Source organism: Nannospalax galili, unplaced genomic scaffold (assembly GCF_000622305.1).
Source record: "Nannospalax galili isolate Female #2095 unplaced genomic scaffold, S.galili_v1.0 scaffold582, whole genome shotgun sequence".
In the NCBI taxonomy this organism is placed as follows: Eukaryota; Metazoa; Chordata; class Mammalia; order Rodentia; family Spalacidae; genus Nannospalax; species Nannospalax galili.
Genome location: NW_008349130.1, coordinates 1,653,503 through 1,666,543, shown reverse-complemented (window position 1 = coordinate 1,666,543; position 13,041 = coordinate 1,653,503). Strand labels below are relative to the sequence as shown.

General features: G+C 39.0%; 1 protein-coding gene across 1 annotated transcript in view; it reads left to right on the top strand.

The window, feature by feature from the left end:
• The window catches only part of Znf451 (zinc finger protein 451), a 73,796-nt gene that overhangs the window by 25,642 nt on the left and 35,113 nt on the right, over positions 1-13,041 (top strand). Inside the window, exons 4-7 of the mRNA XM_008846508.3 lie at positions 3,501-3,626; positions 4,265-4,376; positions 4,946-5,096; positions 5,787-5,913. Coding sequence (XP_008844730.1) covers positions 3,501-3,626; positions 4,265-4,376; positions 4,946-5,096; positions 5,787-5,913 — 516 coding nt within the window. The remainder of the gene's footprint in view (positions 1-3,500; positions 3,627-4,264; positions 4,377-4,945; positions 5,097-5,786; positions 5,914-13,041) is intronic.

Below are 13,041 nucleotides of genomic sequence, written 5' to 3'. Positions count from 1 at the left end.
GGATTCCCCTGGAACTGGAGTTAAGGACGGTTCGTAGCTGCCGTGTGAGTGCTGGGAATCGAACCCGGGTCCTCTGCAAGAGCAGTCAATGCTCTTAACCTCTGAGCCATCTCTCCAGCCCCTCTAGCCAGTATTTTTCCTAAGGTTTTTCTTATGCTTCTCACAGAAACTAACTTGTCAGTAAAGATTCTTTAGTTTTACTGTATATCTTAGAAAGAAGTTAGTCTAAAGTGACCATGGTATTTCAAGAAGGATTTTCTTAGAAATACTATAACTACTAATCTCGAAATGAAACTTAAAACCTGTTCTTACCATGGATTCAGATCCAGTCTAGTTTGAGCTTGGTAAGTTAGACATTTGAAAACCTGGTCTTAGAAAAACTCTAAGAACATAAAAGTGAAAATTCAAGCACTAGCCTGTGGCAAATGTAGCAAACAGTGTAAGCAGTTCTGTAATTGTATGACTTTGTATTATATTGAACTCAGTATTTTGGCATTAGTGAATAATAGACGTTCCCAATCCTAAGAGTTATGTAGCCCCCTTTATTGTAGTTCTATAGGAAACATTTAAGATACTTCATCTATCCTGAAAGTAACTCACTTTCAACTCAGATTCCTGACTACCAGTACATTTGTTTCTGAAGTTGGACTATTAATACAGCAGTACTTTTCTCATTGTTGTAGCAAAGTACCTGACAAAAGCAACTTAAGGGAAGGATTATTTTTGATTCACTGTTTGAGCAAGAGCATGAGGCAGCTGTCATATTGTATCCTCAGTTAGAACCTGAGGATGAACAGTTAAGCCTTTCTGGAAACAGGCTCAGTGTTCCCATGGTGATTCTTAATCCAATCAGGTTGACAGTGAAGACCAAACCATCATAGTTGGTAACCAGGTGATGGTAAGTTTTCTTTCCCTGGCATTCTGATAATTTAAAGTTTGTTTCTAGTTCTTTGGTTCTTTGGATAACTGCTATACTGCTGTCTGTGCAAAAGTTTCTGTGATCTATGGGTAAACTTTGTAATCAATGCTTTTCCAGTGCCAGTATATTCTAGAACCATAGAAGACTATAATTCAGTGAGATATAGTGGCCACTTCTCATGGTATATCCCTAGCAGTGGAAATCTAAGGGAGCTGGCTTTCTAGAGAGAGTAATAACGTTTATTCATACTGTCACTTACTTGTGCCTGGCTTCAATCAACAACTTGCTTTGTTTTGTATTGAGGTTCTGGTTATTGAAGCCAGAGTCTCGCACATGTGGCAAATGCTTTACCACTGTGCTGTGCCTTCAGCCGTAAACGATACCTCTGAACCCTCAAACACAAGATTGTGATGGAAAAATGCCTTGTAACTGTTATCCTCTGCCTTATATACTTATTCTCCTTGAGGTTACAGAAAATCTTTAAAAATCTGTTCTCATTTTAAAATTGCTAACTTCAAAATTGGCAAAGGTTTCAAAGTTTAATAAAGTGCTCACTTTCTTTAGTTACTATCATTTCCCCAGGTTTCTAGTAGAGTCTCTTGAATCTGCTATTTTATTTGTTTATTTTATTTTAAAGAAGAAAATAGGGCAAGATAGCTTGGGACATGCCTTTAATCCCAGCAAGGATCACAGGCAGATCTCTGTACTGAGTCACAAACAGACAAAGACCATGAAAGTAGGAGAAGGACTAGTTGGGATAAGCAGTGGAGGGAGATAAGAGCAGGTCATGAGTTGTGTATACCTGTATGAAGTTGTCCAGAACAAAAAGGTGTGTAAAGCAGTTGAGGAAGATGCATGAGGTCCACCTCTGACCTCCACATGCATACACATGAGAAAGAACACCTGCACATATTTATATACACAAATATGTACCACATACACATACATGTATACCATACACATGCACTAAAGTACTACATAAAAAAGGAAATAGAAGCTGTCTTTAAAGCAGAAGCTGTTTATGGATCTTTTCAGCTGTTTAAAATGACAAAAGATGAACAAGTGAGAAGAATTAGGAAGAGAAGCAGCTTTTATTTTTAGATATAAACAAAATAAAGGCAATGTAGGTTCTGGATAACTCAGTAGAAGCTAATTTTTAGTAAATTAATAATCCCAGTAAATTTTCCTTATTATTTACTTTCAACAGCTAGTGGTTATGGTTAACATTTAAAGAATTGGATATGCTAATTGTCCTGATTTAATCATTGCACATTGTATGCATCTGTTAAATCATCACTGAGCACACTATAAATACATGCATACATAAATACATGTCTGTTTAAAAAAACATTTTCAAAGTCGGGCATGGTGTTGCATGTCTTTGATCCCAGCACTCCGGAGGCAGAGGTAGGCAGATCTCTATAAGATCAAGGTCAGAGACACCCTGTCTTAAAAAAAAAAAAAAATGAGAAAAGGCTATAGATTCATTTTAGAATAGTGTTGAGATTTAAACAGATGTTTAAATGTTGCATAAAGGGCTAGATAAATTAGCATGAATTTGTTCTGAAAGAGGTAAAGTTGGGGGGACATGCTTATATTTTACAAATAACAATACTAAACCTTCTCATTGGAGATATAATTACTGTGCTCCTGTTGTAAATTTTCATTTAGCTTTATGCTTTAAACTTTGTAACAACTTAGCAATTCAAAAGTGATTTGTTGTGGTCTAGGAAAAAGTTAATAGTGAAAGTCTTAAGCTCAAGGGGAGATCCTTGTGGGTTATAGTCACTGCTTTCCTGTTTCCAGAATAGTCATGTTGTTATTATACATGAGGAATTATTCAGACACAGAAATCCCACTTCCTACTATTGACACACATATGGAGGCATAAATTTGAATGCTTGATTAGAAAATATTTTGTTGTTTGATATGAAAGTAGCTATTTGTCACCAGATAAATTTTGGCATAAGATACCACTAACTCTCATTTCGTATTGTAGGAGAATTGAAATTGCTTACAGTTGCTCACTCTACAGTCTTGTTCTCTAAAAACTTGGGCAGTTGTATTCTGTGTACCTCACACTTTCTTGTATGAGGAATCTTTGCTGGTGAGGGTTGGGGGATGTATTAGTGTTCTCTCTACCTCCTGTTCTGCTGTGTTCCATGAGCCTTAGGTGTAGCGGTTCCACTGTAGATGTGTCACTTAGGGCTGGGCATCTCTTAGACATATATTCTCTATGTGGAACTCTGTAATAGCCTCCAAATGTTGCAAAAATAAGCTTCTTTGATGAGTGGTGTACTTATCAAATATAAAGATCCATATTTAGTATACAGTAAGAAATTTCATTTTTCTATAGATATGACAGAGATAGGGCTTTCTCTAGGATCTATGACATCTCCAGCCTTGTGTATTTCGCTGTATTTACAGTGGTACCCATGAGTTCCCTCCCATTGAAGGGCCTTTAAATCCAATCAGATAGCGGTTGATTTTTTAATATAATAGCTGTTCGATCAGTGAATGTATATTGGCCAAGTGTTAGTTTTGTATTTAAAAGGCATGAAATTTGTTTTTTCTACTATAGGAGAATTATAAACACAAAGACTATGTTGACCATCAGAAGGATAAAGTTGCTTTAACTTTGGCTCGCCTGGCCCGCCATGTTGAAGTAGAAAAACAGCAAAAAGAAGAAAAGAATAGAGCATTCAGGGTTTGTCAATTTTAATTGAAGCTTATTAATTATAGAACTATTTATAACAAAATTGTAAAGGGATTTCCCAGGAAGGAAAGTAATGAAACTTAAGTAGAATTTTTAAGAATTCTAGTGAGTGATTATTCTAGCTAAAACACATACAGAAAATGTCTTCTGATTATTTGTAAATTACTGATGGGTTCATTAAAAAGAAGTTTGTGTGACCTCTCTGGAAGCCAGAGGTCAACCTTGGGTGGTATTCCTCAGGAGCCATCTACCTTGTGTTTTCAGACAGAGTTTCTTACTGTCTGGAGCTCATGAATTAGTCTAGATTGACTGGCTGTGCCCACAGAGATCACAAGAAGACCTGGGATCCCCTGGAACTGGAGTTACAGATGGTTGTTAGCTGCCATGTGGGTGCTCGGATTCGAACCAGGGTCCTCTGTAAGAGCAGCCAGTGCTCTTAATTGCTGAGCCATATCTCTATCCCATGAGATTTCATTTTGCCAAATGTATGTATTATCTTTGGTATAGATTTCTGGATGTGGAGTTCTTGGGGTAAAGAATAATATTTTCTTATCACTAATGTATCAAAAATCTTTCCCCCTGAGAAACTGGGTGGTAATTATAACTGAAGTTTTTCTTGTTATCTTTAGGAAAAAATTGATTTTCAGCATGCTCATGGTTTGCAAGAACTGGAATTTATTCAAGGACATTCTGATACAGAAGCAGCAAGACTGTGTGTGGACCAGTGGCTAAAAATGTCAGGTATTCTTCAGAGAATTTTGGTTATTGAGCTTCTTGGAAGCCTTAAGGCACAGTGTGTCTATACTATATTGAGCTTCTTGGAAGCCTTAAGGCACAGTGTGTCTATCTTGTTCCATTCTAGTAAGATTATAAGGTATTGAAATTTTGTTTTAGGATCTGGAGAGACGATTTAGTTAGTATATTCAACAGTTGAAGAGTTTAAGATAGGTAAAAGGGAAAATAAGAATTCAAGGAAAAGATCTTTACCATCATAGAATTCAAGGAAAAGATCTTTACCATCATAGGTAAATGAAGGAGTAGGTGAAGGAGTAGGGCTGTGATTTTGTGTGTGTGTGTGTGTGTGTGTGTGTGTGTGTGTGTGTGTGTGTGTGTTTCTCCATGTCAAAATAATTTTATTTACTTTTAGGTTATAATCTGCTAAAAGAAACATTGTGAATACCTAATTATCAGTAGGGCCACCCACTTGATGCTCTGTCTTAATTTCTGTTGTTTTGTCCTTATTCTGATTATCAGCCTAGTACACAAGTATCTGAAATGGTAACTTAAGAATTTGTATTCTGATAATGTAGGGCTCAAAACAGGCACAATTAATTCTGGAACAAAAAATTCATTCCAAAGTGGAGGCCGAGTGCGGAAGTCTGAGAAGTCAATTTCATGTCCAATAATGCACTGTAACAAGGAATTTGACAATGGGCACCTTCTCCTAGGACATTTGAAAAGGTAAATGGGGTATTCAGGACATTAGATGCTGAAGATGGGTAAGTTTTAAAGTGATTTTTTTTTTTTCAGTGGTGTTGGGCATCAAATTCAGGGTCTTATATATGTATACTAGGCTAACAATCCTCGAATGATTTTGTTAAATGAAAGAATGACACACCTTTAATAATATGGTTGGGGTTTTAATATTGGAAACTCAAGATGTGTTGTTTGTGCTGTATTTCTAACTTATATTTAGGTTTTCTAGAAAACTAGGTAAAGTTAGATTTTTCTGACTTTGCAATACAGTTGGATTAGTTTTAGTGAAATCCAGACCAAGAATGTAATTTCTAAGAGACATAGAACATTTACAGATATTTGTTCTAGCCTACATAATCTAATATAGCATTCCAAAATAACTATTAAAGGCAGAACTCACAAGTAAATTATTCTACTGTGAAGCCCATTTAAATTTGCTGAGCTTTTTCCAGCAGAGCATGAGAAAGCAGAGGTTCTTCCCTAGTCTCCTTTTCATATCATAAAGATGAGAAATTGAGTTTGGGACTTCCAGCCATTGTCCTTCACATGTCTCAAGATGAAGTGCAAAATGTTTTGCTTGCCTATGTGTGCATAGTTCAGCTTCACAAACAAAGCAAATTAATTTATCTCCTGGATTGTAGGTCTTTCTAATGTTACTTCTCTTTTGTTGAGTAGGTTTGATCACTCCCCATGTGATCCAACAATTACGTTACGTGGACCTCCTGCCAATTCCTTTGCTTGTGTAGTGTGTTCTGAAAATTTTGTTACTCAGCAGCAATATAGGGACCACCTTTTTGCTAAGGTAAGGGCATGTACTGATAGTATTCTTTTTACAGATAATCATAGAGTTGGTGTGGGGTTTGTGGGGTTTTTTGTTGTTGTTGGTTTTTTACATATTGCTTGCTCTTAATGTTGCAGTGATGCACATATGTATAAAAGATTATTCAGTATTGAAAGTGATTTGGGGTATTAAGTTACTTTGTCAGGTAAACTTAACTAAACTCCAGGAGTCCTAGAGATTATCAATAAATCCTTCTATGAGCTGCTCTGAAATTAAATTACCTTACTCAAGATGCTCTATGATGTGGTCACATGGTAGGAAATTGAATCCTATTCTTTTCTAAAATTGTATTTTAATTATGTGTGTGTATATATGTATCTGTGGGGGGGCGGTATGTGTTCACAGAGACCAGAAGAAGGTATTGGATCCCCTCTAGCTGGAGATAACAGGCATTTGTGAGCCACTTGACTTGGGGGCTAGGAATTGAACTTGGGTTCTCAGCAAAAGCAGTATGTGTTCTTAACCACTGAGCCACCTCTCCAGCTGTTGACTTTTCTTAAGTCCATTACCTTTCACTTCCCAATGTATAAACAACACCTTTGTAAATAGTATTAATAAATACAGCTATAGGGCTGGAGAGATGACTCAGCAGTTAAGAGTGCTTGCTGCTCTTCTAAAGGAATCAAGTTTATTTCCCAGCACCCATGTTAGGCAGTCTACAACTACCTGTAATTCCAACTCCAGGGTATTGCACACTCTCTTCTGGCCTCCATGGGCACCTGCATACAAGTATACTTACACAGACACACACTGAGATGTTAGCAAGCACCTTCTTCACTCCTGCTGCCGTAGAGTTTCCCACTGCCATGCCTTCCCTCTGGGAGGGACCTATCCCCTCAAACCATGAGCCAGAATTTGAGGCTTGTCAGGTATCTGGTCACAGCAATGAGAAAAGTACTGATAGACAGTTACGGAATATATAAGATGATTATTATTAATATAATGATTTATTCCTTTAGAGCTGAAAGAACTTAGAATTCTAGAACCTAATTCTTAGGGGCACCAAAAAGGATCAAATGATGATAGCATGGCAGTACGGCTGAGAGTGAATTCAAAGATATGGATAGACCAGTGTATGTTCGTGCATGTGGAGTATAGAGGCCAGAGGACAGCTTTGGTATTGTTCCTAGGTGCTGTCCACCTTTTTTTAAAGTCAGGCTCTCTCACAGTTCTGGAATACGCCAATAGTCTAGGGTAACTGGCCAGCAATCCCCAGGGATCTGAGTATCTCTACCTCCTCAACACTAGGATTGTAAGTATATGCCACGAGATCTATGTTTTGGGGGCTTTTTGTTCTTTTTTTAATTGTGGGGTCTAGGGATTGCACTCAGGACTTGTGCTCGTAAGGCAAGCACTATTTTCAACGGAGCCATCTCCCTAGCCCATATGTGATTTTTGCAGTAACTTAATTTTGAGGTGAGAAAAATGTTTGACATCTGGGTGTGGTGGCTCATATCTATAATTGCAGCATTTGTGAGGCTAAGGGAAAGGATTATGAGAGTTTTTAAGTCAGTCATAGGTGAATAGTAGGATCTTGGCCAGTCTGGGTTATAAACTAAGATCCTATCTCAAGCAATGATGATGATGATGATGATGATGATGATATAACAGCAGCAATAATATTTTTAAAAGATAGGAAAAAAGAACAAAGGCTTGATTTCAATAATGACACTTAGAATAAAGACCTTGAGAAAGGACTATTTATTAATTGCTAGGGTAAATGGGAGGAAAGAGGTCAAAAGGATAGCATTTAATTTTTTGACTACAGAAGGTCACTAGTATTGTATCTGTTTCAGACCTAGAGTTCTTTCAGGGCATGTTCCCTATTCCATGTGCTAAATATTTTCACTATTGTAATTATCCTTTGTTTTACAAAAATTAATTCTTACGTATGTTTTTCTCTGTATTTTATTCATTTTTCTTTCTTTCTGGGAATCACATATACCAGGCTGTTTGTCTCGTTGTCCCTTTGCCTTCTCTGTAAGAATTAGAGTATGATATTCACCTTCTGAGAAACAGTGTAGTAAAGTAGAGCCAGGGCATTGGTGCCAGCCAGTCACTGTCATGATTATTAGCTACATGTTCTTGGTAAATCATTGAACCCATGAGTGTAGTTTTTTTAGCTCTATAATGGTAGTATTATACTTACATTTAAGATTGAAGGGAAGATACAGTAACCTGTAAGGTGCCTTGAATCTGACCTAGAACATCTGAATATTCCTTATTTTATGGATGCCTGTCATGATTAACCAGGAGAGGTCACTGAAAGAGCCTATCAGGCCTCGTTGTTTTTACTCTATTTTGTAAACATGGCATTCTCTAACAAGAGTCAAGTTACTGACCTTTTGTGTTTTTCATCTTGTCACTCCCCCACCATTTGTTCCGTTCTAATTTTTTTTCTCATTGGATTATGATTTTTTCAAAAAAAAATTATTTAAGTGTATGTGTTTGTGCCTGCATGAGTTTATGTGCACCACATGTGTGCAGGTCCCTGCAGAGGCCCAAAGGCCTCAGATCCCCTGAACTGGAGTTAGAGGCAGTTGTGAGCCACTTCATATGGGTTCTGGGAACCCAACCTGTGTCCTCTACAAGAGCAGTGTGCTGGATAGCTTTCGTGTCAGCTTGACACACCTGGGTTGAGGGAGCCTCAATCTGGGAATTGCTTCTATTGGACTGGCCTGTGGCCATGTCTGAAGGGCATCTTCTTGATGAGTGATGTGGGAGGACCCAGCCCACTGTGGGTGGTGCCACCCCTGGGCAGGTGGGCCTGTGTTGCATAAGAAAGCAGACTGAGCAGGGGCCAAGGGAGCAAGCCAGTAAGCAGCGTTCCTCCATGGCCTGTGCTCCAGCTCCTGCCTCCAGGTTCCTGCCCTGAGTTCCTACCTTGGGCTCCCTGATGAACTGTGACCGGGAGTTGTAAGCTTGAATAAACCCGTTCCTCCCCAAGTTGGTAGTGGTCAGAGTATTTTGTCACAGCAATGAAGAAACAAACTAGGACAAGCAGTAAATGTTTTTAAGCACCGAGCTATCTCTCCACCCCTGGCCACATCTTAAACTTTTTAATGTGTACGTGAATCTCTTGATCCTGACTCTGTAGATCTGTGCTAGGACTTTAGATTTGTATTTTTTGCCTTTTTGGTTGTAAGCCTGAGTCATTAACAACTGTGCCAGCTCTCTAGTCCTAGAATTGTATTTCTAATAATTTCCTATGCCAGTGTTATTCATCCTTGGACATACTTTTTAGTCATTTGACATGAAAGCTATCAAATGTGTATTGTAGCGCCATAAAGCTTAAAGCTTCCTCTCCCCAACTTCCTCCCCTTTGTGTGTGCGTGTGCCCCTGGAACTGGAGTTAGGAATGATTGTTAGCCTCCATGTAGGTACTGGGAACTGAACCCTGGTCCTCTGCAAGAGCAGCCAGTGGTCTTAATTCCTGAGCCACCTTTCCAGCTCAATATATTTCATTTTTATTAGGTTTAATTTTTTTCTTCATTGCTGTGTTTATAAATGCATGATGTGAGTGCATGTGTAAGCGGGCATGTGGGCAGTGAGCAGCGGACAACTTTGTAGAGTTGATTCTCTCCCTTTTACCTTTATGTGGGTTCTGTAGATCAAAATCAGGTTACCAGGTGTTTGTGGCAAGCACCTTTACCTCCTAAACCATCTCACTATCTTTGGTATGATACATTTTATACTAATATACCAGCAACATGATAAAAAGGAGTTTATTAGCATGGGGCTGGAGAGATGGCTCAGCGGTTAAGAACACTGTTTGTTCTTGCAAAAGACCAGGGTTCAAAACCCAACACCCACATGGCAGCTAACAACTGTCCATAACTCCAGTTCCAGGGGATCCGACAGTCTCTTCTGTTGTCTGCAAGCACTGCACGACACTGGTGCACTTACCTATATGCAGGCAATACACACATACACATAATAATTTTTTTTTAAAAAGGAGTTTGGCAACCAGCAGGTCTCTCTCCAAACCACAGGACTCTCTCTCCGGGATAAGTCGATCATGCCCTCCATGCCTTGAGTCCCCCAGCCTCATTCATCCGCCCATCTCTCCCACCTGTCTCTCCTCCTAGCCTGGGTCCTGCCGCATTCCTTATCTTGGTGTCCCAGACACTGGGGGGCCCACCACTGCTTCCTGATCCTTTGCATCCAGACAAACTCAGTTCCTTCTTAGGTCCCCAGGACCACTCTAGACCTGGCCCCACCCTCACCTCACTCTACTTCCCTGGGCCTGCAAACCCACCAGCTTCTTTCCTGACCGCTGGGGCTGACTTTTCCTCTTCCTGATCCTTTGCATCCAGACCAACCCAGCTCCTCAGTGCAGTCCCCAGGAGTCCTTGGGGCCGCTTCCTGCCCCCATCTGCCTTTGCATCTCTGGGTGGCACAGCCATGAGCTGCCCTAGACCAGCATCTTTTCCTGGGCCGGGCTCCCAGGCCAGTTCAACCCCCAAATTCCTGAGGCCAAAATTTTTCCTGGAGGGATCCGACCTTAGCAGGAAGCTTGAGAGCATCTGATCCTCATCTGACTTGGGCCTCTGTGGGAACTCCTGAAGACAAAAGCAATCTGGCCACTCCAATATAAAATCAAAAGAGAGAACCGGAAGCTTAGACGAACCAGCTTTTCATGCCCAAAAAGTAAACCACAAACACATAAAGAAGCAGACCTAAACTTGAAGGCTTGAGTGTCACACAAGAATCAGAAACTACAAAAGAAATTTACATGTCAAAAATCACAGAGAAAGAATAATAACATGAAAAACCAAAATAACATATCCTTACCAAATACCAATAGTCCTCTAGAGGAGTACAGTGAGAACCCCCTAGAGATAATGCAGGACATGGAACTCAAAAGAACAATTATGAGCCGGGTGTGGTGGCCCATGCCTGGAGTCGCAGCACTTGGGAGGCAGAAACAGGCGGATCTCTGTGAGTTCAAGGCCAGCCAGGTCTATATAGTGAGTTCCAGAACAGCTGGGGCTACAGGGAGACCCGGCTTCAAAAAGAAAAAAAAAAAAAAAAAAAGAATTATAAACATGATAAAAGAATTCACTGAATTTAAAGAACACACACAAACAGAAATTAAAGAACTAAAGGAAGATAAGGATAAACTTCTAAATGAATTCAGAAAAGAGTTAGAAATATTGAAGAATACTCAGGCTGAAATGAAAAAGGAAGTGAAACACTCAGTAAGCTGATCAGAAATGACAGGAGAAAGGCTCACCAATAGGATGCACGAAATGGAAAACAGAGTATCGAGACTGGAAGATAAAGCAGATGAACTAGACCACTCAAGCAAAGATTATGAAAAATTTAAGAAATCACAAGAATGGAATATGCAGGAATTGTGTGACACCATCAAAAGACCAAACTTATGAATCACAGGCATACAGGAAGGAGAAGAATCCCAAGATAATGGCATGGACCAGATCTTCAACAGAATTGTGGAAGAAAATGTCCCAAAATTAAAGAAAGACATGCCCATACAAATACAAGAAGCATATAGAACACCAAAAAGACAGGACCAGAAAAGAAACTCTCCATGGCACATTATAGTAAAAACACTAAATGTACAAAACAAAGAGACAATACTGAAAGCTGCAAAAGAGAAACAAGTCACATATAAAGGAAAAGCCATTAGGATTACAGCTGACTTTTCAGTGCAAACTATGAAAGCCAGAAGAGCTTGGACCAAAATATTCCCAGTTTTAAATGACACAGATGCCAACCCAGATTATTATACCCAGCCAAAATGTCTGTTATAGTGGAAGGGGAAAGAAAAATCTTCCATGACATAAATAGGCTAAAGGAATTCATGTCCACAACACCAGCCCTTCAGAGAGTTCTGGAAGCAATACAAAGAGCTGAAGAAAGGAATGACTATACCCAAGGGGTTGCGGAAAGAAATCCAGTGAAGTTATAACTGTGGAAAAGTACAGCTATATCATGAATGTAAACAGAAATAAAAATGACAGGATTCATTCATTAATAACTTTAAATATTAATGGACTGAACTCTCCAGTCAAAAGACACAGAGTAGGTGAATGGATTAAGAAGAAAACCCATCCTTTTGTTGTGTACAAGAAACTCATCTCACTTTCAAGGACAGGTGCTACCTTAAAGAGAAAGGATGGAAAAAAATATACCAAGCAAGTGGCACTAAGAAAAAAGCAGGTGTAGCACTTCTAATATCTGACAAAATAGACTTTAAACTAAAACTAATAAGAGGAGACAAAGAGGGCCACTTCGTTTTGATCAAAGGAACAATGAATCAAGTAGATATTACAATAATGAACATATATTCACCAAACTGTGGTGCACCCTACTTCGTAAAAACAATACTACAGGACTTTAAGACCCAGATTAGTCCTAACTCATTAATAGTAGGGGACTTCAATTCCCCACTGTCTGCATTAGATAGGTCAACAGGGCAGAGAGTTAACAGAGAGACACCTGAATTAAACAATACCATATATCAAATGGACTTAACAGACATGTACTGAGTATTCCACCCAAGCACTAAAGGATATACTTTCTACTCAGCACCCCACGGAACCTTCTCCAAAGTCAACCACATACTGGGGCACAAAACCTCAACAAATACAAAAAGATTGAAATAATTCCATGCATTCTATCAGACCACAATGCAATAAAGCTTAGCAACACCCGAAGAAGCCCTAATCACCACATGAACACATGGAGATTAAACAACACACTCCTGAATGATGAATGGGTCAAAAGAGAAATTAAGAAAGAAATAAAAGTATTCCTGGAATTAAGTGAAAAGGACAATACAACACAATAAAACCTCTGGGACATGCCAAAAGCCGTCCTTGGAAGTTTATAGCTCTCAGTTCCTACATCAAAAAATTAGAAAGAACAGAAATAAATGACATATTATTGCAACTCCACACACGTGAAAAGCAACAGCAAAGGAAACCCAAACCCAGCAGACAAGAAGAAATAACAAAACTCAGGGCAGAAATTAATGAGATTGAAACAAAGAAAACAATACAAAGAATCAATGAATCCAAGAGCTGGTTCTTTGAAAAGATAAACAAGATTGACAGACCGCTA